At 53.8% G+C, this 27,016-nt stretch overlaps 1 protein-coding gene across 1 annotated transcript; it reads right to left on the bottom strand.

Annotated features, from left to right (window-relative positions):
• Nucleotides 1-1,684: 1,684 nt before the first annotated feature.
• Adss1 (adenylosuccinate synthase 1) lies at nucleotides 1,685-22,845 on the bottom strand. The gene is given in 14 exon segments (XM_032908537.1): nucleotides 1,685-2,081; nucleotides 3,084-3,233; nucleotides 4,688-4,785; nucleotides 6,439-6,563; nucleotides 7,356-7,510; nucleotides 8,233-8,359; nucleotides 8,515-8,596; nucleotides 8,716-8,823; nucleotides 9,852-9,933; nucleotides 9,936-9,986; nucleotides 10,235-10,285; nucleotides 10,683-10,745; nucleotides 14,262-14,364; nucleotides 22,599-22,845. Coding segments are annotated over 14 exon segments (1,440 nt in total). The 5' UTR covers nucleotides 22,791-22,845; the 3' UTR covers nucleotides 1,685-2,028.
• Between the last annotated feature and the right edge of the window lie 4,171 nt (nucleotides 22,846-27,016).

The raw sequence follows: 27,016 nt of genomic DNA, 5'->3' as shown, positions 1-27,016 counted from the left end.
ATTGAAGGCTTGGTTTCCAGATGTCATTACAGATGGTTGTGAGCCACCATGTGGTTGCTGGGAATTGAACTCAGGACCTCTGGGAGAGCAGTCAGTGCTCTTAACCTCTGAGCCATCTCTCCAGCCCTCCAGATGTCATGATGGAGGGGTAATAGAATATGATGGTGGTGGTAGTTTGTGTATGCTCAGGCCAGGGAGTGGCACTATGGAGAGGTGTGGCCCTGTTGGAGTAGTCGTGTCACTGAGGGCATGGACTTTTCACCCTAGTCCTAGCTGCCTGGAAGGCAGTCTTCTGTCTGCCTTCTGATGAAGATGTAGAACTCTCAGGTCCTCCTGTACCATGTCTGCCGGGATGCTGCCAAGCTCCCGACTTGATGATGATGGACTGAACCTCTGAACCTGTAAGTCAGCCCCAATTCAATGTTGTCCTTATAGGAGTTGCCTTGGTCATGGTGTCTGTTCACTGCAGTAAAACCCTAACTAAGACAATGGCATAACTCCAGTGGGTTAATCCATCAGTGAGTTCATGGGTAATAAGGCTTTTACCTGAGACCTGGTTGGAGGAAATGTCGCACTGAGAATGTGTCTTGAAGTGTACCTTATCCCCGTCTCTGTCCTGCCTCCCTTCGTTCCTGAAGGAATGCCTTCCACCATGAAGCTTCTGTCTCACCATAGATCTATAATAATGGAGCCAGCCTGGCCATGGACTAACATCTGTGAAACTGTGATTCAAAATAAATCTTTTCAGTTCTTTTAGTTGTTTCATCATGGAGATAAAAACTCAGTGAGATATGTCTCCACAGTGGGGACAGCCTGATGTACCCCAAATGTTGGGGATGGCCTAATGTACTCCAGATGCAGGGAATAGCCTAGTATCCCTCAAATGCTGGGGAGAGCCTGAGGTACCCCAAATGCTGGTACCCAAATGCTGGGAATAGCCTAATGTACCCAAATGCTGGGAATAGCCTAATGTACCCCAGATGCTGACACATCATTCAAGGCCCCTTGATGTCATGGTGAGCACAGAGCAGAGGCAGTATTAATGTGTCCCATTCAGTCTGGAGAAGTTCCCAGGGGCAGTGACCGAGTATGTCTATCTAGAATGCTGGGGTGCTGTCTGGGCTGCTCTGTCTCTGGAGTCAGGAAAGAGACCGTGATTCCTAGGTGCCCTGGCAGCTCTGGAATGCACGTACTCAGATGGTTACGTCTGGGAACCGGGTAATATACCAAATCTGCCTTGCATATGCTTGCTGCACTTGTTTTCTGAGTGAGCATAACACTGTAGCCCTGTCCAGTTGAGCTCAGGGTTGGCCACCTTGGTCATAACGGCCATATTGCCCATCGTGGAGACACACACATCATTGCCTGATTGGACAATAGATTTGCTTTGAGGCAGGCCATGTTTCAAAGGACCTTGAGCCACTTTTCTCTGACTTGTGTAAGCCTTTTCCTCCCACCCTGGGAAATGGGCTCCGCTGTATATGAGACCCCGGGAAGTTGCTCTTTGTGCAATCTTGGTTCTGTCTGCTTCTGATTTTCGTCTCACAGACCCTGTGCTGGGGGCAAGACTCCTCTTACAGCGTACTTGGGTTTTGTTCTCTAGGAGGGCATCAGGTAAACCGAGGTCACTGGGAAAGGTCGTCATTAGTGACTAAAAGTAACAAGGATGAAGTCAAGACGGGTGTAATGACCTCTCCGTGGCTCACTGACTCCTGGATGTTTATTGCATCATGGCTCCAACTGAACACACACCACGGGACAGTCAGTCATCGAAGGCCTCCGTTTTGAGCACTTGGGCTCGTTTCAAAAGCAGAATTTTTAAAAATGTACCCAGTGTTGATTTCACCCATCTAAAATTGTTGTAGAATTCAGAGGGCCAAGCTGAAAACGTACATAGAAAAATAAAGGTATAGAAAATAATTTCAGGTTGTTTTGTTGGAGACGTTGGTGGCACTGCTGAGGGTCTGGGCTGCGGCTCTCACTCATGGTGGTACACCGCGGTGTGGCCTGGCGGCTTCTGCTTGGCCTCTAAAACAGCTGGATCATGGACTCTCTGGACTTTCCAACGCCAACCCATTTGACTGAAAGGCAACACAGAGGACAGAGGAGAGACCATGAACGCAATCGCTCCTCGGAGGGGTAAGGAGATGAGGGCATCCTCATAACCACAAAAACCTGAGTTTGATTCCAAGAGCCCAGGTTACAATGCTGGCCCGGTGGAGTACCCTGATAATCCCAGGACTGGGGAGGCAGAGTCCTGGGGTTCGCTGGCCAGCAAGTCCGGCCCACTGGGCGAATTCTAGACCAATGACAAAGGCTGTCTTAAGAGGAGGTAGAGTGTTCCTGAGGGTGGAGCCCTGAGGCTGTCCTCTGCCTCTGAATACATGGACACACACTTTACAAAACGTCCCTTAACCTTGTAGCACGTGCTTTTCATCCCTCTGGCAAAGGGGCTGTCTGTTCACCAAGCAGAGTGGGTTTTTTTAAATAGTCATTTTTAGATTTTTAGAATTTTAGGTGTATAAGCGTTTTTGCCCGCATGCATGCATGCCACATACACGCTGGTGCCCACAGGGGCCAGAAGAGGCCATAGGATCCCCCTGGGGCTGGAGTTACGTGAGCTGCCACGTGGGTACGGGAAGCCAAACAAACCCTGGTCCACGCAACAGCAACACGGCTCTTGACTGCTGAGCCGCCTCTCCTGCCCCAGAAAGGGAGCATTCAAAACTGTATTGCGGGCCCCACTCCTCCTCAGGCAGCAGAAAGCAGCTCCTGTCCTGTGCTTCTCCTTGCCTGAGCCATGGGAATTCACCCTAATCTTCTCTGGATGACAGGGCACATACACACTGCCTGCTTTTTATTCCCTAGGCTACACTCAAGGCTGAGTCACTGGGCCCCAACCTGGCTGGAGCTGTGGAAATGACCTACCCCAGATGACACCTGCTCCTAACTCCACCACTTCCTGTCTGTTCTATTCATGTGGTTACCACCTGGGGGGTTCTGATTTCTCACTAGGCCTTGTGTTGGGGTACAGGCCCTTTGGGGTACCCAAGGCTTAGGGTGTGGGGGTAGGAGGTACCCACCTGCAACACCCAAGTGATTCTCCACGAACCGCACATAGCTCTGGGCCTGCGGGGGCAGGTCCTCCCACTTCCTGGCCCCCGTGGTGTCAGCCTTCCACCCAGGGAGTGTTTCGTACTCCACCTCCACCTTCTGCAATATCTCCTGGTTAGCTGTGGGTGGGAGAGGGTGGGGTCAGCAGGACCCCATAGACCATCCTACCTCAGGAGGTGGTTGTCTTCTGACCTGGTGACTTGGCAGACAGGAAGCTTCTGAGGACAAGTGGCCCTGCTGGCTTTTCGGCATTGGGCGGCGATCAGGGGATGGCTGTGGGGCTCAAACGTTGGCTGTGCCCCTTCCAGCCAGGAAGCAGGGACAGGTCTGAGACACTGGCTAACTGACATTCGCTGCATAGCCACGGAATTGTCAACGGGGAAACTCTAAGGCACAACTGGACAGTATAAGGGATTCTAGAACCCTGAAGCCAAGGTGTCTCTGTGCTGGGACCCCATAGCTCATAGTTGATGTATCATCCCTTGCTAATAGAAGATGCTGGAACAGGTATTCTCAAGCCTCAGAGCCAGACAGTGTCTTTCCTGGGTACTCCACATAACTCAGAGCCCAAGACAGCAGCAAGACTCTATGAACTTGAAGGGTCATCCTTTCAAAGGTCAGGGGTCACTAGGGTCAACAACCCAGGCTGGTGGGGATGCACGTGGCTCAGAAGCCAAGGGACAGAGCTGAGTCTGTCTGGGTTTCCTTCTTTGGAAGCAGCGAGCAGGAGGCAGTTTGCCTACAGTGCACTGCAGGGGAGGGAGTTTCAGTTGACAAGATGCACCTCTGACCTGAGGCTGACAGGCATACTCCAGATACGTGAGGAACCAAAAGCCAGAAAAAACGTCCCTGTGTTGAAGAAAAGACAGGGCCGGAAGGCACCGGAGCCAGGCCAGACCCTTAAGTGTCACTCAGGGTTGAGGATACAGCTTTGGGACTAAGCCTCTGTTAGCCTAGGCCAGGCCCTGAGTTTTACCCCCAGCACCAGAAAACAAAAGAAAAAGGAATCTGCCCAGAGGGCAGGCTTTCTCATCTGAAATGCATTTTCATAGAGATCCACGGTTTCTGGAGCCTCAGTTCCCAGGCTGTCCATCTTCCCAGAGGCGGGCCTTTCTAAGGCTAGTGAGGGTCCCCAGGAAGTCAAGGCCAGTGGCAGGCTGGGCTCCCTTTCGGCCCTGTCTCAATACATTTCCAAGCCACTAGAAGGCCCGAGGCTGGGGTTGGGGATTTAGCTCAGTGGTAGAGCGATTGCCTAGCAAGCGCAAGGCCCTGGGTTCGGTCCCCAGCTCCGAAAAAAAAGAAAAAAGAAAAAAAAAAAAAAAAAAAAAAAAGAAGGCCCGAGGCTTCCCAGAGATGGGCCCGGCCTCCTCAAGAAACGGAGAGGTTAAAACCGGGAGACTGCCAGTCTTTGGAGAGGAGCAGTGGCCCTCAGAATCTCAGCCCCTCCCGTTTGCCTGCTGGGGGGGCAGAAACGCCTCTTCTAGTCACCTAAAAATTAGTGCATGTCTATTCCAGTGCTCAAGAAAAGTGTCCAAACAGCCAAGAAAACTCAGGTCCGTCTCGCTTCACATACCAGGGAAGTAGGGGATCCTCTTCCCGTTGAGCTTGTAGGAGATACCAACTTTAATCTCGCTCAGGACATCCAGTATGTCCAGCTTGGTCAACGCCAGCCTGTCCCCGAAACAAGGTACAGACAAAACGAAGAAGAGTTATCCTGTCATCGCTTCTGTCTGGCTTTCACCCTCCCCCTTCTCCTACTGTTTGCACTGAACACAGGATTAGGGGATTCCCCCAGTGCAATCATTGAACAGGCTAGCGGACCGCCTGTTCGCCTGCCTCTGGGCCGGAGCCCTGAGTCTGCTGTTTGTGTGCCCCGACGAGAGAGCCTTGCTGAAATCTGGGCTTTGTCTCTTGCCAGCGGGTGCCTTCTCTGCCCGGGGCTCTTGCACATTTGCCCTGTAGCATGGGACTTGTGAGGCTTACTGCTACAACATGGCACCCACTCTTCCTTCCGCCTTCCCAGGATGCATCTGCTCAAGCACCACTCCAGAGCAACATGGCCCTCCTCGGTTTTCTTCAAACTTGCCTTGTACTGGAGTTTCTTCCCCACCCCCACCCCATTTTTTTGCTCCCCTCTTTCCACACAGACGTCACGGATAGATCTCATCTGGCTGTGCCTGTTCTGGCTGGATGTGGGGTGCAGACCCGTGCTACCCTGAATCTTCGTCACAAGGCCTCAGCTACTTCTTCACCAGCCGTATACTAATAGCTACCTATCAGTTCTTTTCCCGCCCAGGAAGGCTCTGGTTATCTTAAAGCCACCGAGACCTTCTAATGCTGGAGGGGAAGCCCTTGGCTCCCTTATGGAGCTGGAGAGAAGACAGGGAAGCCAGCATCCTGTGAAGTCTCATTCTTCAATCAATCAGACCTTCGAAAAGACCCTGAGGTCTACCCTGTGCTCCCTGATACTCCTGAAGAAAATGGTTCTAGTATTCCAACTGAGAGCATCCTTGGGGGCCCACAGGGGTGGGGGACCCAGGAAGGCCCCTGTTGTTGCTGGAGGGATGCCTTGCTTTTAGGCCATTATCCAACCTTGACCCCTTCTACCTTTGTCTCCTGACTCTGGAAGGCTTTCCTGCTCTTCTGAGAGAGTCTTTCTCATTGGGGTTCTATATCCTTAGGAGCATTAAGTCAGTTCCCAGGGGGACATGGGAGCTGAGAGGCTGGTCCGTCTCCACTCTCTGTACCCTTCAAAAAGCACCAGGAGCCCTGCCTGCCTTCTGTTTCCCAACTTCCTCTCAGAGTTCCTCCTGTGGGATGAATGTTCTAGAAATGCCAGGTCCTTCTGGCTTAGAAACTACCACTGTACTTTGTAGGATGTCCCCAAGCCCTGCAGACAAAAACAGTGGTCATGTTTGTATGTATATGGTAGGGAATGAATGCCTCCCAAAGATGCTGGTCTTTGAAGATGCTCTGTCCTGGCCCTGGTACTTCAGCTCAGAATCAGCCTCACTTCGCAGTAGATCCCACACCTGGGCAGCTTCACTCTCACGTGACTGTCACAGTGATTCTGGGTTGGTCAGGATGGAAGTGTGACCCAGTTCTGGGTTTGTTCCACACCTATGGCTACTCCCCAGTGTTAACTTCACTTTGGGGAGGGAGCTCGGTTGGATGGAAAGACTCCACACAGACGTTGGGGCCCCAGTCCCTGAGAGGAGTTCCACTCGCACTGTGGGCTTTGTGATCGGAGAAGACTCCTATGTGACATAGCTTTGATGGTGCCCAACCCTAACCCTAAGCCCGAGTATTCGGGAGGGCGCTTACGCAGTGAAGCCGTTGACCATGTGAGCGTATCGGAGGATCATCAGGTCCAGCCAACCGCAGCGCCTCTTCCTGCCCGTGGTCACGCCCCACTCATGGCCACGGTTCTGCAGCAGATCTCCAATTTCCTATGTGAGAATAAAGGACTGCCTGTGCCCGTCATGTTGGACACTGGCCAGGACAGGTGTGGCGTGTGCCCGCTTGTCTCCCGTGCTCCTGGCTCTCCCTCCTCTCCATCCTCTTGCAGCTGAGGCAGTCACACAGGACTTTGCTCCCCGGTATGGTTCTGAGAAGGTCGCACTTGTTTCCGAAGCCCGGCCTGTGTATGGAGGCGCAGGCAGCCCACCCCCTCTTCTGTTCTGTTTAAGGGTGGGCAAGTGGGGGTGGGGCCTTGTCCTGCAACTTGGGGTGGGGAGCAGGATTTATCTCCCACCCTAAATATGGCCCAACCTCAAGCACTCTCAAACCCTTCCTTTTCCTGAGAAAAGAGTCAATGACTCATCCAAATCATGTGTCAGGGGAAGGTGAGGTAAGGAAAGCCAGGAAGAAGATTCTGAGCTCTCAGAAGTTCCAAGAAATGCTCTAAGGCTAGAACGGTGGGAACAAGGTACTGCTTTCAGCCTCTAAGTTGATGCTGAAGGTACCCACCTGTCTGTGGGTCTCACATGCTTGAGAGGAAAATGGAGTTGTGAACACACACACACACACACACACACACACACACACACACATGCCCTTCTATGAACTATGTTGGTCACGGTGTTGGAACAGACTTTAAAGCCTCTAACACCTCACCCCTGAGCTTGTGCTGTAAAAAGACCCCACTAGGACATGGAGAATTGTTCGGTAGGCTCCCCTCAGCAAACCTACAGCTCCACCTGACACAACCCCAACCCCCAACCCCCAGTGCTGGAACTCACGTTGATCTGCTCCGTGGGGAAGGCGCCAATGCCCACGCGGGTGGTGTAGGCCTTTACCACACCATACACATCACCTATGTTCTGGGGCGGGATGCCCAGGCCTGTGCACACGCCACCCACAGTGCAGTTGGAAGAAGTCACAAAAGGGTAGGTCCCTGCAGGACAGAACGGTCAGCGGACACTCACTACCCTGTGCAGATCCCAGGGCCCATGAGGCTTTCTCAGCGAAGGGCTGTTGGAATCCCCCTGTGGCGGTAGTTCTCAACCTGTTGGTGGTGACCCCTTTTGGGGGGGTCAAATGGCCCTTTCGTGGGGGTCGCCGAAGACCATCAGAAAACACACATTTACATTTCGATTGATAACAGTAGCAAAATTATGAAGCATCAAATCATTTTATGGTTGGAGTTGCCCCAATACAGGGACTGTATGAAAGGGTCACGGCATCTGGAAGGTTAAAAACCACTGCTCTATGGAGGTCACTAGGACCACCAGTCTGGGGGCCTATGCTGGGGCAGTGGCCTAAATGGGGTGCTGTGTGAATCACATAGGAGCCTGTGCTAAGGTGGCTCCCCCAACAATCAGGGCAGTAGACTGGTGTGCTAGGGATATGAGGTGCTGGTCTTGCAAGGCTCTCTTGTCTCACATCTGGCCTCTCAGTCCCAATTCCCTCATCCTAGTTCAGCCCTTTTGATGCTCCCTTATGTAGCTGAAATTAGGCAAACAGGACAAGGGGGTCCTCGTGGTGAGTGTGGGCAGTACTCTGGCCTTGGAAGGTGGCCTGTGTCACTCAGCTGTTCCATGACTTTTTACAGTCCCCAGCAGATACGAAAGACCTTGTTAGGGCTCTCAGGGTGGAACCGCATGGTGCAGGACTCACCGAAGTCAATGTCAAGCAGGGCAGCGTTGGCGCCTTCCACCAGGATCTTCTTGGGGGGACCATGGAGTGCCTCATACATGAAGTAGACACCGTCCCGAACCATGGGTCTGATCCGCTCAGCAAAACCCTGAGAGGACCGTGCAACCACATGAGCTGCAGAGGAGCGGGGTCCACAGAGCCCACAGGAGCTGAAAGCCGGCAGCAGTACCTGCCTGGGACTTTTGTGCTCCGCCCAGGTCTGCCCCACCCCCATGTGCTTCCCCAGTGCCTGGCCCAGTTTACCTTGAGCCTTTTGAGTTGACCTTCCACATCTATTTCCAGGGTGGGGAACATAGACTGGTGCTGGTGGGCCAGGTTCTTGAATCTGTACAGGTAACCCTCACTGTGACCCTCTGAGGGGCCACACTGGACCCGATTGCTCTATTTCCCAGCGTGTCTCCCACCACCTTTCCACGAGGGCTGTGGGAGGGTGGGCAGACCTACCTAGCAGAAAACTCATCAAAATCCGACAGGAGGTCACAGATGCGGAGGCCCGTCCGGGCAGCCTTGGAGGAGTAAGTTGGTCCGATTCCCTTCTTGGTGGTGCCGATACTAAAGACACAGAGTGGATGCTGCTGAGGAGCCTGGCTGATCCCACCCCAGCTTCTGGCAGACCCACAGCCCATCCCAGGAATCAAGGCCAGAAGGTGAGATGGAGCCGGGTCTGGATGCTCAACCACTGCAAGGACACGCAGACAGTTTAAGCTCATAGCAGGGTGCAGGGTGGGTGGGGAAGAGAGTCCTGGGGTCCAGCATCAGGGCTTCCCCTCTCTGCTTCTAAACATTGGCCTTGGTGCCTTGGCAGCAAGAGCACTGTCACAGTGTAAATGCCACACACCTCATGTCTGCCCAAGTGACCCCAAGTCAGCCAAATGCTCACCGTCACCACTCATGTCTTGTGTGCATTCACGTGAAAGTGAGCTTGAGCTAGTGTGCATATGTGACCGAGTGTGCACTTACGAGAATAATTCACCCGTATAGGTGCAAGTACACATGCGTGCTCATGAATGTGAACATTTGCGTGCACGTGCATGCGTGCGAGGGCACGTGTGTATCCGTGTGCCATGTGCACATGCAAGCACACATTCATGCTCATATGCACAGTTGTGTAAGCAATGTGCCTTGACATGTAGGTGCGCGCTATGCACCTCTGCAGAGTATGTGTGTGTGTGCGCCACCCTGACAGCTCCCCGCCTGCATCCCCGGCACGTCTGGAATTCTAACAAACATTTCTGAGTGGACCGGAGAGCAAGCATCACTTGTGGAGGAGTGGGCATTGGGTGCTACAGTGGTTGCTGGCCAAGCAGGGGCAGTCAGGCCAGTTCAGTGTTTGTCGTGTTTCCCTGTGGGATGTGTACATGCTCAGGGTGGTGACAGCCAACAAAGTCAGGGTGTGACCCCCAAGGCTGGACTCCCCTGTAGTTCTTGCAGGTTCTAATCTCACAGGACCCTCTAAGTTGGTTGATGCTCAGACAAAAGTTAAGTTGTCTCCTGCTCAGACAGGACCTGCACCCGGGCCACCAGAATGTGGAACTGGAAGTCCCCAGGGAGAGGAAGAACGGGCGGCATGAGGAACTTACTTCTTCCCCTCTTGTGCTTGCCGTTGCACTTCCTGCAGCCCGTCCACTGCCTGGTGGAAGTCGAACACTGTCGCCCGAAGCAGCACACGGGCAGGAGAGGAGCAGAGGACAGAGGTTTGTGAGGGACCTCACTTTCTGAATGGTGTCAGGAGAAGGGGTCAGCGGTGCCTAGCTGGGAGCAGAACCCGGGTTCCAGAGTCCCAGGCTCCACAAAGGGTAACCGAGTCTGACCCCGGCTTTGACCTCGCTGCTACCTTGAGGCTCATTAAAAAGAGTAAGGCTCAGCAGCACATGGTGCCAGGCAAGCCCTCCAGGGTCTCCTGAGCCCTGTATTGTGGAGGGGGTAAGGAGAGGCCAACCCCAGGGCCCCATGGGGACCTTACCAAGGTGAGCCCGGTCAGAGATGATGAGTCGCTTCTCCCAGTCCTTCAGGCCTGCAGGGATATGGCAGAGATGACAGATGTGTGCACTCTTGGGTGATGAGCGCCATCCCCCTCAGTGCTGCTGGCTCAAGTGTGTGGCCAGGTTCCGAAGGACACATGCACTGCACAGCAGCCACAGCCACAGCCCTGCTCTGGTACTTGATGCTCACTACGGCCCCCGGACTCCAACCCAAGAGACACCACACCCGTGCTAGATCTCCTCTTGCTTCAGCCTCCTTCCCGGATGTCCTGCACCTTGGAGTTTTAGACACTGTAGGCAGTTTAGAGATACTGGGCTGCCCAGCTTCCTCTCCCTCGTGAGGGCTCTGCTGTCTGCTCTGCAGAGTTAGCGTGCAGGGAGCAGCCAGGGAGTGGGCCTGTGAGTGGGGCAAGGCCATGGGTGGCCTACCTTTCTTCTCGTTCTTCTCTGCCTCTTCAAACAAGCCTGGCAAGTGGATGACCACACCATTGCCTGCAACACAGGGCACAGAATCACGAATATTTACATTTCAAATGGTGCTGCTAGACCGCAAGAGCAAACAACTCAGGTGCCCAAACCCGGGTGATGGACAGCACAGTTACAATCAGAGACACTGGGACCCAGGCACAGACGATATGAATCCCCACAATCCACTTAGGTGAGGTCTCAAGTTACCCACACTCTTGTAGACAAGAGTAGAATTTCAGCGCCTGGACCTTGGGGGGAAGCAGAGGGTGGGCAGGTGGCCTGGCGTTTAGGGCTCCACAGTGTTGGCATGGGGATTGGAAAGTTCTGCAGACAGGGGTAAGATGCCACATACGTCTCAACCCTGGGCGTTGAGCACTGAGCTTGCCCCAGATGGTGATAGCATCTTAGAGGGTAGTGAGGCCTCTGCAGGGTGCGTGGATACATAGTTGCAAATGTCCGAGGCTGGTATGTTCCTTATTGACAGTGGAAGTGAGCTGTCAGGAGATCTGGAGGACCCCGGGATGCACATACAAGGAGTGTCCCAGGAAGCTGCACACTCAGCCCCCAGCTGTCGTGAGACAAGGGCAGCTATGGAGGTGTCCTGCTTAGTTTTTGTCTTGACACAGCCTAGGGTTACCCAGGAAGCAGAAGCCTCAGCTTAAGGACATCCTTGATCAGATGGCCTGTGAGCATGTCTTGATTGCTAATTGGTGTAAGAGGCCCTAGCTCATTGTGGAGGGTGCCATGCTTAGGCAGGGGCCTGGCTGTGTAAGAAAGTTAGCCGAGGCTGGACCTGGGGGAGCATGCCTTTAATCACAGCAGTCTAGAGGAAGAGGCAGGGTATATCTCTATGACCTAAAGCTAGCCTGGTCTACATAGCAAGACTCAAAGAATGAGGAGGAGGAGGAGATAGATAGATAGATAGATAGATAGATAGATAGATAGATAGATAGATAGATAGATAGATAGATAGATAGATAGGTTGGCAGACAGACAGACGGAGCTGGTCATGAATGATCCAGAGAGTGAGAACCAGTAGGCAGAATTCCTCCTCTTTGGTTTTTGTTTCAGATCCTACTGAGCTTCCTGCCCCAACTTCCCTCAATGATGAACTGTGACCTGGAAATGTAAGCCAAATAAACTCTCTCCTCCCCAAGTTGCTTTTAGTCAGGGTGCTTTAGCAACAGAAAGCAAATAGGAACAGAGGCTGTCTTCCATGCGGTGACCTGGTGACCACTGCAGACCAGAGAGGAGGACTGAGCTTTAGACACAGTCGGGGTCCCAAACCCACAAGTGTCTCTCTCCAGGTCAGCCTAGCAGGAAGCCATCTTTCTAGCCCACAAGTTAGGAACCCAGATGCCCCAGTCCCCTGCTCCTGCAGGCCCCACCCCACGCATGCCTCCAGGGATAGCCTTTTCCATCCAGCACACAAGGATGCACCCTGTTTTATGACTCTGATCTCAGAACAGCAGCTTAAAGCCCACTGGAAGCATGACGTGCTGGCCCAGAGTCTCAGCACTTGGGAGGCTGAGGCAGGAGGCTCATGTATTAGGAGCCAGTCTGGGTTCTCGAATTCTCAAATCAACCCACTTCTCAGTGTGAGGATAAGCCAAGGCTAGACTTGGCTTTGGAGCAGGTTCAGTACTGCCCTGGGCTACCTGAGATCCTGCCTCAAAAGCAAAGCAAAGAAAACAACACAAATCTAAACTACTACCTCGGTGACAAGGGCAGGTCAGCTGACACAGGGGACTTGTGAGTGAGCAGAACATTCTGGAATCAACCACGTGGCCTCAAAACCTTTACAGTGGGTAACTTAATATACTTTATTTTATTGTATTGGTTTTGTGTGTGTGTGTGTGTGTGTGTGTGTGTGTGTTGTGCCTGTATATGGCTGAGCATGTCTGGTGCCCACGGAGGCCAGAAGAGGGTGTCAGATATCCTGGAACTTGAGTTGCAGACTCTTGTGAGCTGTCACCTGTGTGCTGGGAACTTCTGGAAGAGCAGCCAGTGTTCTTAACCACCAAGCTCTGTCTACCCCCGACAGTCGTTGAGTCTTATAATGTGTAAATTATGGTTCAATGAAGTAGTTCCATAAGAAAATAGGAACCATGGAGAAATGTGGACCCTAAAGGTTCCCAGAATCCTGCCAGGACCCTGGGGGGCTATCCTTTATCATAGAACAACAAATACAGGATCCTCAGAGTAAGCCCACACAGCTAGATTCACAGGCTGAGAGAGGGAAACACATGGCTTTGCCAGAGAGGGTCTGGACTGAGGAGATTCAAACAAGCAGAGATCGCAGTTGCTCTCAGGAGGAATCCTACGCTAGCCTCGTGGGGTTGGCCATGGCATAGGTTTGGCAGAGGGAGGTGGAACACCAGTCCAGATAGGAGTGACTCAGAGATTACACAAGCCACAGTGAACATAAAAGGTCACCCAAATGCCACAGCATCTTGAAATAACCCCGCAGCAGAGAGGCGAGGAGTGTCGCAAGCCAAGGGTCAACACAGGCTGGTGCTCCTGCCGAGTGGCTGCTCTGAGCGGCACCCTTTGGGTGAGCATGGCACCCCTGCTCTTGAGTGAGCTTCCAGAGATAATTGCCAGCCGCTCTCCTGTCGTCAGCTCCAAGCCATCCCCCAGGGCTGAGTAGCACATGTGGTGGGTCAAATGCGTCTTCACTGTGTTGTCCTGCTCTATTGAGATACACATGGAGACTGGCCACCTCGGTAGCTGGGGCTCCCCATTGTAGAAGGTGAACACCATCACCGTCTGGACTGGGAGGGCTAGAGACAGTGTGTACTTAAGAGGAGGGGCTCAATGGAGTCTCAGATCTGACTCTACCCACCCCAGCCCCTACCTTGCAGATTTCCTTCCTCTGCTCCTACACAATGGGCCAGACCTGGGCTATCTGCTGGCTTCTGGACAGGCAGTACCTTGCCTTTGCTTCCTGACTGAGATGTGGGGGTCAGATAAGCCACAAATCTATCAGCCAGTGCTAGAAGAATGAGGACAAGAGGGGCTGGAGGTGAGCTAGACAGGAGGGGGCTCCTCTTCAATTACTAGAGAGACCATGGGTAGAGGAAACCTTGTCAGGAATCTGGAACAGCTGTCCAAGGGGGTGATGGCTATAACAGCTCAGGCAGCATCAGGAAAGCACAGCTATATATGTGCTCAGACTGTTCCCAGGCCTATGTATTATGAAGACACACTGTTACACACTCACCCCCACACGTACAAACATATCCATACACATGAACTTGAACACACACGCAGAGATAGGTAGGTAGGTAGGTAGGTAGATAGATAGATAGATAGATAGATAGACAGACAGACAGACAGATGGATAGAAAGTGCTCCACAGAGCTTCCACTATCCTGACTCCTGCTGACACTGGGCTCTGAGGACAATTTCTGGGTGGGGGCTCCAGGGGAGCATATGGGACAGTCTCAGCCCTGGGGTTTGTATGGTGAGACTCCCTCCTCTCCACACACACTGGGATCTTGGTTCAGGAAGTCAGGCAGGAGCTGCAGGGGCACTCACCAATGAACGACACGGCCTTGGTGTTGATGATGCCGCTGGGTAACAGGTGGAAGTCATACTCCTTGCCATCCACCACAACTGTGTGCCCGGCATTGTTGCCCCCCTAGAAACAGAGACCAGAATGAGCCACTGGTACAAGACTATCCCACAGGGGCCTGCCTAGGACCCTAGCCTCACTCAAGAGCCAGCTCTCTCCCTACGTGGTGTTTAAGGCCCCGGTGTTGTCCAGCCATAGGGCTTGGGCAGTCTAGGTCAATGGTCAGGACCTTGGGCTGAGTTAGTGTCTGATGTTGGAATGGCCAGAGATTAGATGGAGGTGCTCAGGCCCAGCCTGGTTCCATGGTTTAGTGCAGCTCTGGCAAGTAGACCTTGCTGAGGCCCCCTCTCCACCAGGAAGGAATGAGGAACTGATGAACAATCCCTGTGGAAAGCGCAGACTCAGACCCCATAGCCCAGCTTGCAGTCCTCCTCACCAGGTCCTGTCCTGGGTAAAAGTGAAAGGTCATCCTGTTCTAGAGAGACTCCTTCTTCAAGCTGAATGAAGGTAGGCTCGCTGGGATAGGGCTTTCAGGGTGGGGAGAGGGCCCACACCAAGGATAGGCTTCAGGCTCCAACATCCTTCCATTAGTCAGTTACCTGACCACAAGTACACAGCTACACACCCTGGACACTGTGTCCTCAGGCTCCCAGAGGCTCATGGTGGTGAGTCACTAAAGCTCTCTTGCCTTTGACTATGGTATCCTGTCACCCACACGAGGTTGGGAAGGCAACTTAGAAGGTCTCTGTCCATCAGGAACTTGTAGTCCGGGTGTGCTGGTGGGTGTGGGGGGGGCAAGGCACAAAGGTCTTCTAGAACAATGGTTCTCAACCTTCCTAAAGTTGCGGCCCTTTAATACAGTTCCTCATGTTGTTGTGAGCCCCCAACCATAAAATTATTTTGTTGCTACTTCATAACTATAATTTTCCTACTGTTATGGATCATAATGGAACACATCTATGATATGCAGGACATCTGATATATGACTCCCAAGGGGATCATGACCCATAGGTTGAGAACCATACTGTTCTTGTGGACTTTCAAAGACCAGCAGAGTTATGGGCTGCAGTACCAAATCCCACCTGCAGACAGCACTGTGGTCCCCCTAACTGTACAGTAGAGAGCAGTTGTGCTCACAGCAGCTTAGGGACCCTGAAGCTCAGCTCTAGCTCTCCTTTCTGTCCCAGAAGATACATAGGCCAAACACATGACACCTTTGTTAACTTTGCTAATGGAGCCAAGGTGTTTTGGCTTTCACACATCTTTCCCTTGCCTACTAAAGCAGCATCCTCAATGAAGGTTCAACTCCCTTCATGACCACCCCTAAGCACTAGGATATGAAGGATCACATCCACCAGCTCCTGCTGAGGTAGGCAGCAGAGGATGCTGATGCTGAGACCCTGAGTAAGGGCCTCTCCCTCCAAAGCCTTCATTTTCCATGAGTTTTAAGAGTAGGCCCCAGACCTGTATGCCTTAACTTCCTGTTCCTGTCTTCCCTCTGTGAGGCTTATCACCATGTAGATGACAGAGATGGGTCTGCTAGAGGCCAACCTCATGGTGTGGACTCATACACCCAACTATTTTTTTTTCTTTTTTTTGGAGCTGGGGACCAAACCTAGGGGCCTTGCTCTTGCTAGGCAAGCACTCTACCACTGAGCTAAATCCCCAACCCATACACCCGACTATTAAAGAAGGTCCTCTATGCAGTCTGTCCTCAAGTCTTGAAAAAATTCTGCTGGAGCTGTTTGCAAGGAGGTACCCTCATGTGCCTGGAGCTACCCAAGGATTAGGAGCTCCCTGCAAGTCATATTAAGCTGATCCTTGGGTAGCTCTAGGCAGATGAGGACACCCCATTGGGTGGCAGGTAGTGTGGTCTTACAGCCTCTGTAAGCAGGTAATAGTGACCCTGGGCTGCCAGTGGAGCAGGAGAAAATGACATGGAGCAGGCCAGAGGTTGTGCTGGAAAGAGAACTGCCTAAGAAGGGGCCCAGAGGGACTACTAAGAAGAAGATAGTATTTGTGGGTGGGGCATGAAGGAAGTGGGAACTGAGGGAGCTGCCTGCAGCTCTGGTTTTCAACTTGCCACCAGCTAGGTGCAGCGGATACCTGTGTCCTGCTCCTGAGCTTGTAAGGTCACATCATCGGCATGGAGACAAGCCCATGAGGTACAAGACTTAGGTTTGGAGACTGTATCCATGCTTGACTTTGCTATGGCAGATGCAGAATTGCCACCACCACCGCCTTTCAGTTCCCCAAATATGGGAACACTCACAATCCTGTTTCCTGCCTGAGGCAGTCAAGATGGTCTCCAAGAACAGATGTGGAAACTGAGGTCCCAAGAGAAGACAGGCTTGCAGCCTAGAGGGATAAGCTCGGCTTGGGCTGGCAAGGCCTCCAGGAACAGCAAGGTGGCCAACCTGCCTTCCACTGTGGCTAGGTCCAGGGAACCCAGACACCCCAGGAGGGATGCTCTCTTTGAGTGCCCAGGGCCACGTCAGCTGGCTTGGAGACACAGACAGCAAGCACCCGCCTGTCTGTGTTGAGGGTAAACACAGGTGCCTAGGAACAGGCCTGACTACCATGGGCCAACAAATATCAGATGACCTCAGTGCCAGAGCCCACTGCAATACCCAGGCACCAGGCGCAGGCCATTGCTAAGACATCCCAGGACACTGGGCTCCCAGCAACCCTGTGGAGACTCAGGGTCATAGTTTCCCTCTTCCCATTAAGGTCTTTGACTGACCAGCAGCACAGGGACAGTTGGTGGAGATAGAAGCGAGGCAACCCCTTCCCCCATGCTTTCACACACACACGCACGTGCTCGCCATTTCTTTGACTTTACTAACCCAGGCCAGACATGCTATCAGATCTGGGCATGATGAGAGTCACTAACCTCTGCAGAGGATATGGGATATTTAGACCTCCCCAGTACAGCTGATTAGACATGGCTCCCAATGCAGGAGGTTGGGTGAGGAGAGGCAGAGGTCAGCTCTGTTTCTGAGGCTCACTAACCCCCTTAAGTGGGTCAGCTCATGAGGGACACAGATGGGGAAACACCGCCTATGCTACTGCCAACTCCTGCTCTGGCAGATGGAGAGGTGTCCAGCCTCAGACTGCTCTAGGGCACCTTAGAACTCAGGATCTCACTGACCCCTCAATACCGGGAAGAGTTTAGCAGTGCCCAAGCAGCACTGGCCAGTGTATGTCAGGAGTAGCCCACAGATCTGTGGCTCCCTGCCCTGCTCTCCTGTGGGAGCCTTCCGTCAGGATGACCCCTGTTGCTAACACTAAAAAGGAACTGCGATGTCAGAGCCAAGTACTTGCTCAGGCTGCCCTTCGTGGGAGTCTGATGGAAGATGACCAGCTGCCTACGTTTGCAGAGGGACACCAGGCACTTGGGCACAGCCTTCAGGGTCTGTCAGCAAGGGCAGCTCCTCTCCACTTACAGTGTGAATGGTGTGGAAGCACTGGAGGCATGGTCACCCCAAGGCACACCAAGACACCTCCTACCCTTGACCAGGTAAAGGGAACAGCTACACGGACAGCTCAAATCACATACCTCAGGATATCTGTACCATAGAGGTTCACACCAGGGCCCAGGGTCAGGGGCATTCAGGAGCCTGCTGGGCATGGTAGCCCCACTAGGTAAATCCAGACTCCTCCCAAGGTTTTCTCCACAGTTCAATTCTGAGCACTGAAGTCCTCCTAGCGCTCTTCAACAGCCTAGCTGGTCGGTCACTCAGTGCCCTCAGGCCCTGGTGTCCAATTAAGACAAAAGACTTTCATCTTTGGAAAACAAGGAGGGACCAGAAGCAAACCAGATCCTGTTCCAGATCAACTTTGTCCCAACCTCTGCTTTGCCCTGCAGTTGTGACCCATATCTTCAGCGGGAGGCAGGTAAGGGTTCTGGGCGCAGGCCCTGCAGGGACATCCTCTGACTGGGCTGTGTATGCAATGGTTGTGGACATGCATTGCAGAAACCAACACCCCTTTCCTCTGCCTATCCACACCCAACGTCTACAATGCTTTTCCTACAGTCATCCCATCTTGTGAGCATCTGGACACAGCTCCTCCCGACTAGCCAGGGCTCTGTTGGTGCAAAGCAGAGGACCTCAGGGCTGGACGTCACCTACTAGTGTCCCAGTATCTTCTTTCAGGACAACCCCAGGGCCCTGCTGGGTAGAGACCTGGAATAGACTTCCCTATCTAGTTAGGCCCCTCCATCCAGGAAGCCTGTGTGTAGATGCAGAGCACCTAGAGGACAGGGAGAGGACCGAGGCCTTCCTATTCCTCTCCCTGTCCTCTAGGCCAGGACCTTCATTCCCCTCCAGGTCCCTGGACAGGGGCTGTGGCATTTCCCCCCACCAGGGGGTGCTATGGGCTCCTGCCTTCCAGTCTACTTCGTCCCTATTCTGTCCTGGTATCTGTAGGTCCCTGGAAGGGTACAGAGGTGGCTGAGGTCGCTAGGAGGCTCCTGGGTAATTAGGACCTCTGCCTCTTCACAGACAGCAGGGGAGGACTCTGTGTGAGCGACATGTGTTGATGTGCTGTGCATACAAGCGGCAAGCTAAGGAGCAGGCGTTTAGCTCCCAGGGCTCCTGCAGGTTCACCTCAACTCCTCCTCAATTCTTCCAGCATCTGCAGGGGTTTCTGCTCTTACGACTCCCAGTCTCTCCTCTCTCCGCTCTGACCTAGGGTGGAGTGTGCTATGAGCTTGCAGGACTGAGCCTAGTTACTAACATGTTGCAAGCACCACAGTCTAGTCCTGGTCCTGCTCCTGTCTGTGCCTTCCTGAACTCTCGCTCTGGTTCCTCCCTGTGCCAGAGGAGAGGGGTCCCCAGTCCTCTGACCTGCTGGTGCCCCTCCCCTCTTGGCCCACCTTCTAAGAGGCTTGGGAAGGACGGGGTGTCAGGGCCTTCATTTTCTTCCAGATCTGCTCACAGTCGTACAACTCACTTGCTTCTTTCTGTACAGGGACAAACAGGTCTGGGCAGGAATATGAAAGTCCTTCCCTAGGTGACATGTGGCTATGTGACCCTGGGAGTCCTCTCCTGGAGATGCTGCTTGGCCATCAAAGCCATCAACACATGCAAGCATGGGGAGGCCTGCTTCTAGAATCAACAGCAGGCATTCCTAGCACATGGTTGTGGCGCCTCTTACTGCCAGAGGCCCCTGGAGGAGCCCGGATCCAAGGCCATGCATTTCCCACTGTGTTCCCTTGGAAAAAGCTCCAGAGCACCTGCAGACTGCCAGGCAGGTCCTGGCATGGGACTTCGGCTCTAGTGTGCCACTCTCCTAGAGAAGGCCCTGGGATCCCAAGCCTTGCAGACACGGCCACAGTTGTCTACTACTACCTGGGGCCAGCCCTTCCACAAGCATGGCCTCAACTAGACAGCAGCCCAGACATGGGAATGGTACATGGGTTCATGGTAGAAACCAAGAAAGCTCCCATAGCAGCCTGGTACTGGGCATGGCCAGATGACAATGCCTTAGCACCCTGAGGATTCTGACCCTGCAACCACTTGGAAGGAGAGTCTTAAATCCCAACAGGCCTGTGTGGCAGTCTGGCAGTGCCAGACAGGTTACTGCAAGCATCAGAGAAAGATTACTGTGGGCATAGAAGGGAGAGCCCAGACTAGCAATGGAACGCATCAGGAGGTAGCGACCAGCATGCCCACCAGGTAACAGGTACATCGGACCCATCTAAAGGAGCATCTGGACACAGTTGGCCAGTCAGGCAGCTGAGGAGGAAACATGGAGGGCACAGAAAGAGGAAGCCTGGGTGGAGGTGTCTGGGACTCCAAGAGAGAGAAAGAGAGAGCAAATAGCAAATCCCTCAGCACGAGAGGCAAGTGATGGCCTCGAGCTGCAATGCACCCTGAGTAGGAGGTCAGGAATTAGTAGAGGAACCAGAGAGGAAGACAGTGCAGCCCCCAGCAGCCTCGGAGATGCAGGGTGGAGGAAGAATGCTTATGTGTCAGGAGGGGTGGGGCATGGGTCAAATCAGAGCAGGGACATAGGGAGAAAGAAGAATGCAGGCAGGACTCAAGGCCAGAGATGCTGGCTAGAGGGTGCTCCTGGGGGTCAGCATCGCATCCTGACTCATAGAACCCCCCCCCAATTAAATAAGGGTAGTGGTGGTGGTGGGCAGAGTCAGAGCCCAGGGTAGTGGAGACGGAGAAGTGTGGAAGCCAGATTTGGAAGATAGTCCCATTGGCATAAGGGGTTAGGGGGTAGGACAGCTCATTCTCCAGAACGGGCAGCCTAGCTAGCTATAGAGCCCTTTCAGGTTGCTAACTTACTATGGGGAGGGCTTGGCTTGCATTCTTGTCTTTGCCAGCCCTTTGGCTTGGCTTCAGGGTGGCCTCTTGAGCCTTCACTCGGTTCATGCACCCATTCAAAGCCAGAGGCAACTTACCTAGATCCCCCCACCCTGCCAGCCTCCAATCACACAGGGCTGGCCATAGGGGACATTTGGGAGGCCAGTGGCAGGCAAAGAGGTCCCTGCCAAGGGGAAGGACAAGTGCAAGAAACCAGAGTCACCAAGTGCTTGCAATGACCCAGGGGCTGGGCACCCAGGGAGAAAGGACAGGAGGTGCCTTCCAGAGGGGTCTGACTCTGTTGCCTTGTCCATGGAGCAGAGGGTGAGGGGGGGAGGGTAGGCCTGTGCCATCATGGTGGCTTATGATGAAGGCTGTAAGGGACTCAAAGGAACAGCTATCTTGGTTCTTCAACTTCTCTGAGCCTCAGTTTCCCCGCCTGCAGAGGAACTCTATGGGAGGCTCCTGACCTGCTAGTTCATTAGAGACTGGAAGAGAAACATGTCTCTCCTCTCATGGATCTGCTGGGGAGGTCAGGTGGTAGGGAGAGATAGCCCATCTGAGAGGATGGCTGTGGTCCCGCTCTGTTCTGTGAAGGTCCTGTCAGGATAATGGGGATCTTGACTTGGGCACAGAGCAAGGACGGACCATCTTCACCCAGAACTGTGTCCACAGAAGGAGGTGGGGCCGGGGATCATCATGGCACACTACGGGGCTTCTCTGACAGTGCTGACCAAAAACCAGCAAGTTGTACGGAAAGACTGTAGGTGCCACCGGAGCAAATGGCCCCGAGGGAGGGTGGGGACTGTGGTGCTGGGTCACTGGAGAGAGCAGGACTACAGGCCACTGGGAGTATATCCCAGTTGCACACACATAGCTGGACAAAGCAAGCAAGGTGTAGGGGGTAGGAGGTCCAAGGTCTGTCCTTAGGACCCAGAGACTTCAAGAGAGAGGGGTGAACAGGGTAAGAGAGTAGGCTATCTCATCCTTGGGAGAACTTCCAGAAAGCCACATCCCCAGCTGGGCAGATGTGGACCAGAGAACCAAGCTATGCCTCCTGAGCCCTGCTGAATCCTTGGGAACTCAGCGAGAAAGCCAAAGGCACAGAACCAGGGAGAAAGAACTCCAGCAGGTGTCCCCACCTTCATTTGGGTCCGCAGCCATAAGTGTGGCTCCAAACCCCTATGACAGAGTATCTTCCCTCAAACTGAGCTCTCTGTGCTGAGGTTAACACCCCAGAGGCAGTGTGGTTGTCCGTTGTAGCATGGCACCACAGAGACCTAAGGAGAGCAGGCTAGTAGCCCCAGGAGTATACCCACCCACTGTTCAGAGCCATTCAGAACAAATATGGGTGCTCAGAGCAGCTTACAGCTGGCCAAGAGCACAAAGCCCCTCTCCGGCCTTCTCTGAGCACTACCAGCCACTGGGTCACCCTGCCCGGGAAATCTGTGGCTCCTCCATTCTCCATGTCAGCCAGGACCCCTTTAAACTCTGCTTCAGGTCCCTAACCCTGTCTTCCTCTGGGTTAGACCCCTATTTTCATCCTGTCTCTGCTGGCTGACTCACCAGAGACACCCCCTTCTCAGAAAGCAGCTCTCACCCTTTGCTGAGTCTTGGGGTGCTTCGACCCACCCCGTTGGGGCGCTCTCCACTGGAGGGCAAACCGTCACTGCCCTGGAACGTCTTACCCCTGAGGATCCCATGTCCCCAACTCAGCAACTTATATTTTTAGCTCGGGATCCTGCCATTGCCCTGGGAAGGAGGTGGGTGGGTGGTGGGAGGCCAAGAGCTTGGTGTGAGAGGGTGTGTGTGTGTGTGTAGGAAGGGAGGTTTAGTCGGTGGGGAAGGTGCTCCTGGAAGGGAGGAATCCAAAAGACTATGACCCACTCAGGGCACAGGAGGAAGGGGTTCATCTGGATCCCGGGGAAGGGGAGAGGTTCGCTGGGCGGGTTAGGGAGGGACTCGGCGCCTGGCCCGCACCTGGCAGCGACTGACGATGTCGGCGTCCGTGGCCAGCAGGTCCACCACCTTGCCTTTGCCCTCGTCCCCCCACTGCGCGCCCAGCACCACGGTCACGCGGGAGCCTGTCGCCGCCGCCTCCTGCTGCAGCCGCCCCCTCTTGACTCCGCCTGTGCCGGGGGGCCGGTCGTTGGAGGCTCGGGTCCCGGACATGCTGGGTTAGCTCCTCCGCTGTTCTGGGCCAAGCGAGAGCCCGCCGCCTCCAGAGCTCTCGCTCCATTAAATGCGGACGCCTAGAGAGGGGGGCGGGCCGGGGGCGGGTCCTGCGCACGCGGTGACGCACCTCGGTGACCTGTGGCCACAGGTCCCTGTCCCTGCCGCTGTTGCTGCAGGTGGCGCGCACTTAGGGTGCAGAAGCCCCAACACGACTCAGGCAAGCAGATGACTCAGAGCCCCCGAGGACGAGAGAGGTGCCAGTGCTGCACGATCCGGACTCTACCCCCGCCCACTGGCCGGCTAGGACAGGGTTCGGAGTTGCAGAAACTGCAAAGATGGCTGGTTTTTATGGCGCAAGAGAGTGGATGGCAAAAGCAGAGCCACAAAAATATTTCTTTGCCGCTAATCTGGAGGATCTGCCTACGGGGTCACCCGTTTTCCCATTGTGAACCTGGGAGCCAGTCTCCTGAGAGCCGCCCAGAAAGTCACCTTAACTGAGGATGACCTCAGTCCACCAGGCCACATAGTCGCCCCTGCTGGCCCGGGACGTGCAGCTCTTGGGTGGCTGTAGCTAGACCAGACCCCAGTGCCAAGTGTAAGACGAAGTACCCCCAACCACCCCGGGTCAGAGCAACCTGAAGGACAAAGGAACAGAGCAGAATCCAAATTTCCAAGAGACCCACATCAGGGTGCCACTCTTGGGCTCCTCCAAGGATACACTGCTTTGCCTTGCTCTTGCTCACTCCTGAGGTAGATGAAGCAGGTCAGTCCAGACTGGAAACAGGGATAAAGGAAGACAGACCCTGGGGCTGGGAGGCCTGTGTGGTGCACCCCCCACTGTGTGCTGACTGACCCGGGTACAGGTTCACAGAGCTGTCAGGCTCCTTGTTGTCCTGGGGGCAGTTCTCAGGCTTGTCAGAAGTCCAGCGAGGCTGGATATACCCTCTGGGGGCCTGACCCCCAACAGCCACCCTGGGGAAGAGAGGCTGTTCCCAGCCAGCCTCAGCCACACTGCTGCTACCTCTTTGGCTGTGCAGGTCATGGTAATCTGTGACTTTTGTTTCACCTAGGGATATAGACACTCTCTTCAATTGCTATGACTGAAGAGGTGTGGACACTACCTCTCAGAGGAGACTTACAGCCTTTATGTGTTGACTACATATCCTTGGCCGCCTCACTCAGTGCTACAGTGGGGAGGGGACAAATGAGTAGAAGAGGGATGTAGAGTTAGTGGTTCAGGCCACAATCTCCTGAGAAGTGGCTGGGGCAGGCAGAAATACCGGACAAGGTCTTTCAGGAAGCTGTGCCCGGAAGGAGAAGCAGGCAGAGAAGGCTGATGCAGGAATGGAGATGGGTGAACAGGAGAAGATGGGGCACAGCAGTTTCTGAGGAGTGAGGGAGGAGAGAGGCAATGATGCAAGGGTTAATGAACTTTTTCTCCAGGTGAGAAAGAGCATGCTTTAAGAATGCCCACATTGGGGGGGCTGGAGAGGTGGCTCAGTGGTTAAGAGCACTGACTGCTCTTCCAGAGGTCCTGAGTTCAATTCCCAGCAACCACATGGTGGCTCACAATAAGATCCAATGCCCTCTGTAAGTGTGTCTGAAGACAGCGACAGTGTATTCATATACATAAGATAATAAATAAAATCTTAAAAAAAAGGTCCATGTTGAATGTCACTTCAGTCACCTTAATGCTTGCTTGCCCTTGGTCCCCTGGGAGGTATTGTTGCAGGCCTGAAAGGAATCCTGGCTCCCTTTCCTGGGGGGGAAACCTGGGGTAAACATGGGGTTCTGGGTGAAAGGCATGAGTTAGGGTTCAGAGGGACCTACTATGGGGGCTTAGATGGGTCCTGGGCACCAACCCTCCTAAGCCTGAGTCTATAAATAGCTAAGGGCCCAGATAGAAAGGGGAGGGCTTTTCTAAAAACAGCTTCACTCAGGCTCAACAGCTGGGGCCCTACCAGTCACAAGGCTCAGCCTGAATTAGCACCCCCACCCCCTCAGTGAGCCGGGTCCAGGATGGTGGGCAGTGTAGCAGCCACTAAGTTGGGGGGGTATTCTGGCTCTGCAGCTGTGTGACCTCAGACAAGTGGCTTCAGTTAAGCTTTGCATAGGCTTAGGGGGAGGGCATGCTGGCACAGCACCACCTATGGTTCCCTCTGGGTTACCAGGAGACCACGTCACACAGCCGAGGAACTGGCACCCACGAGCCTGCACAAGGTTCTAGGTGCTTCATAGCTGCCACTGGCTGGCTCCTCTCAGGTCTGTTAGCCACTAGGGTGACTTCCAGAAAGCAGTGAGGAGGAAGGCTGGGGAGGCAGTGGTCTCCGTCCTCAGGCAGGTGAAGTGCTCACCTCCCAGGTTTGACCGATGGGGTAGGCATTCTACCAGGGGCAGACCATTCACAACTCAGTTTTACTTGAATATCCCAACTCCAGAGGGAGAGGACAGAGCTAGGCAGCTTAGAAGCAATAGCCCAAGGAGGCGGCAAGACTGCTTGGACAGTAAAGGCACTTACCACCTTTTCCCTGGAGGCACATGGCAGGAGAGAACAATTCTCTGAGGCTGATCTCCACACGAATGCTGCAGCAAACACCCCCCCACAAACCCCACAGTTAATAAAATTTAAAAATACCCCTGGTGGGAATAAGGCAGAGGATTTGCACAAGTCTTTAAAGAGTTAGTTACTTGGGGTTGGGGATTTAGCTCAGTGGTAGAGTGCTTGCCTAGGAAGCACAAGGCCCTGGGTTCGGTCCCCAGCTCCGAAAAAAAGAAAAAAAAAGAGTTAGTTACACTCAGCCTGCAGCCCAGGTAGGTGTGTACAGCAGAGGTGTAAACAGTTCACACCAGGCCTCTCATGCACATTCTGCTCTTAGCACCGTTCACGTGCCCAAACGGAATCACACCCCACTCCTCCCCATACCCCCCCCCCAGCACACAAAGCCTGTTGAATGGGAAAAGGGAACATAATCCAGCCGGTCACAGAATGTGACTCAGCCATGAGCTGTGAAGCTCTGCCCTACAAATCTCAACAATTGGAAGCAGCCAGCCACAGCAGGAACCGTACATGTTCAACGCCTCTATTTATATGACAAGCTTGGAATGGGCAAATCCAGAGAAAGCCGGATGGTAGGGCTAAGGCCAGAACAGTAGATTCTCGGGAGTATGAAGGAGTTCTTGGGGTAATGGAAAACTTGGATCATGGATTTGAAGGGAAAAAAAACAAACCGTGAGTGTTTTGCCTGCACGTATGTCTGTGCGACACGTACATGCATGTTGCTCACAGAAGCCGGAAGAGGACATCAGGTTCCTTAGGACTGGAGTTATAGATGGCTGTTACCTGCCAGGTGGGCGCTGGGAACACAACCTGGGTCCTCTGCAAGAGCAAACCATGTGCTTAGCTGCTGAGCATCTCTTTAGGCTCTTGGACCATAGTTGCTGACCATCATGGCCTTTTGACTGGCAGAAGAGGTCTGCAGTGTGTGGGGTGAGGTTTGCAGAATGCAAATTAGCCATCGCACTATGGCGGTGGGGAGCCGTTTGCCACTTGCCCCTGTCTGGTCTTAGTTCCCATCTCCTTCCTATCCTCACCACCCTGGGGCTTGAGAACCCTCAGCAGATGCTTGGGGAGTGGCCCAGTCTGTTCACGCACAGAAACGAGGCCGCAGCGGACTATCTGGGACCCTCTAAACAGAGCACCAGCACTGATCCTGGCCCAGGAGTGACTGCACTTCCTGGGAGTTTGGGGACGGAGTCCCTGGATAGTATTTAAGGACAGTGCCCTGGCTGCTGGTTGGGGGGCAGAAAGCAGCTTCCAGAGGGCTGGGTCAGGCCAGCAGGAAGGTGACATGAACCCCAACATAGCCTCCCTGCCCTAGGCCCCTACTTCCCTCTTGGGCTGGGATCCCCCCTGGCAGGAGTGGATATAGGACACTTTTTTTACCAAGAGCCTCTGAGGAACATGGCCGGCACCTGCCCACTGTTGCCCAAGGGCACTACCTGGCTTCAGGCCTTACATCCATGCAGCCCAAGTGTCTGAAAGCTCCCACTTGATATTGCTGCAACCCATCTAGCTCACCACCCCCTTCACCCTCTTTCAGTGGCAAGAGACAGTCTGATGAAGGAGACCATCAGGACATGTCCGAGGGCCTCATCCTTCCTGCAAGGGGTGCGAGCAGGGATGACTGCATCTACGGACCCAAGAAACCACTCGGGCCAGGCAG

This window comes from Rattus rattus, chromosome 7 (assembly GCF_011064425.1).
Source record: "Rattus rattus isolate New Zealand chromosome 7, Rrattus_CSIRO_v1, whole genome shotgun sequence".
NCBI classification, from domain to species: Eukaryota; Metazoa; Chordata; class Mammalia; order Rodentia; family Muridae; genus Rattus; species Rattus rattus.
This window is presented reverse-complemented; position numbering and strand designations above follow the sequence as displayed.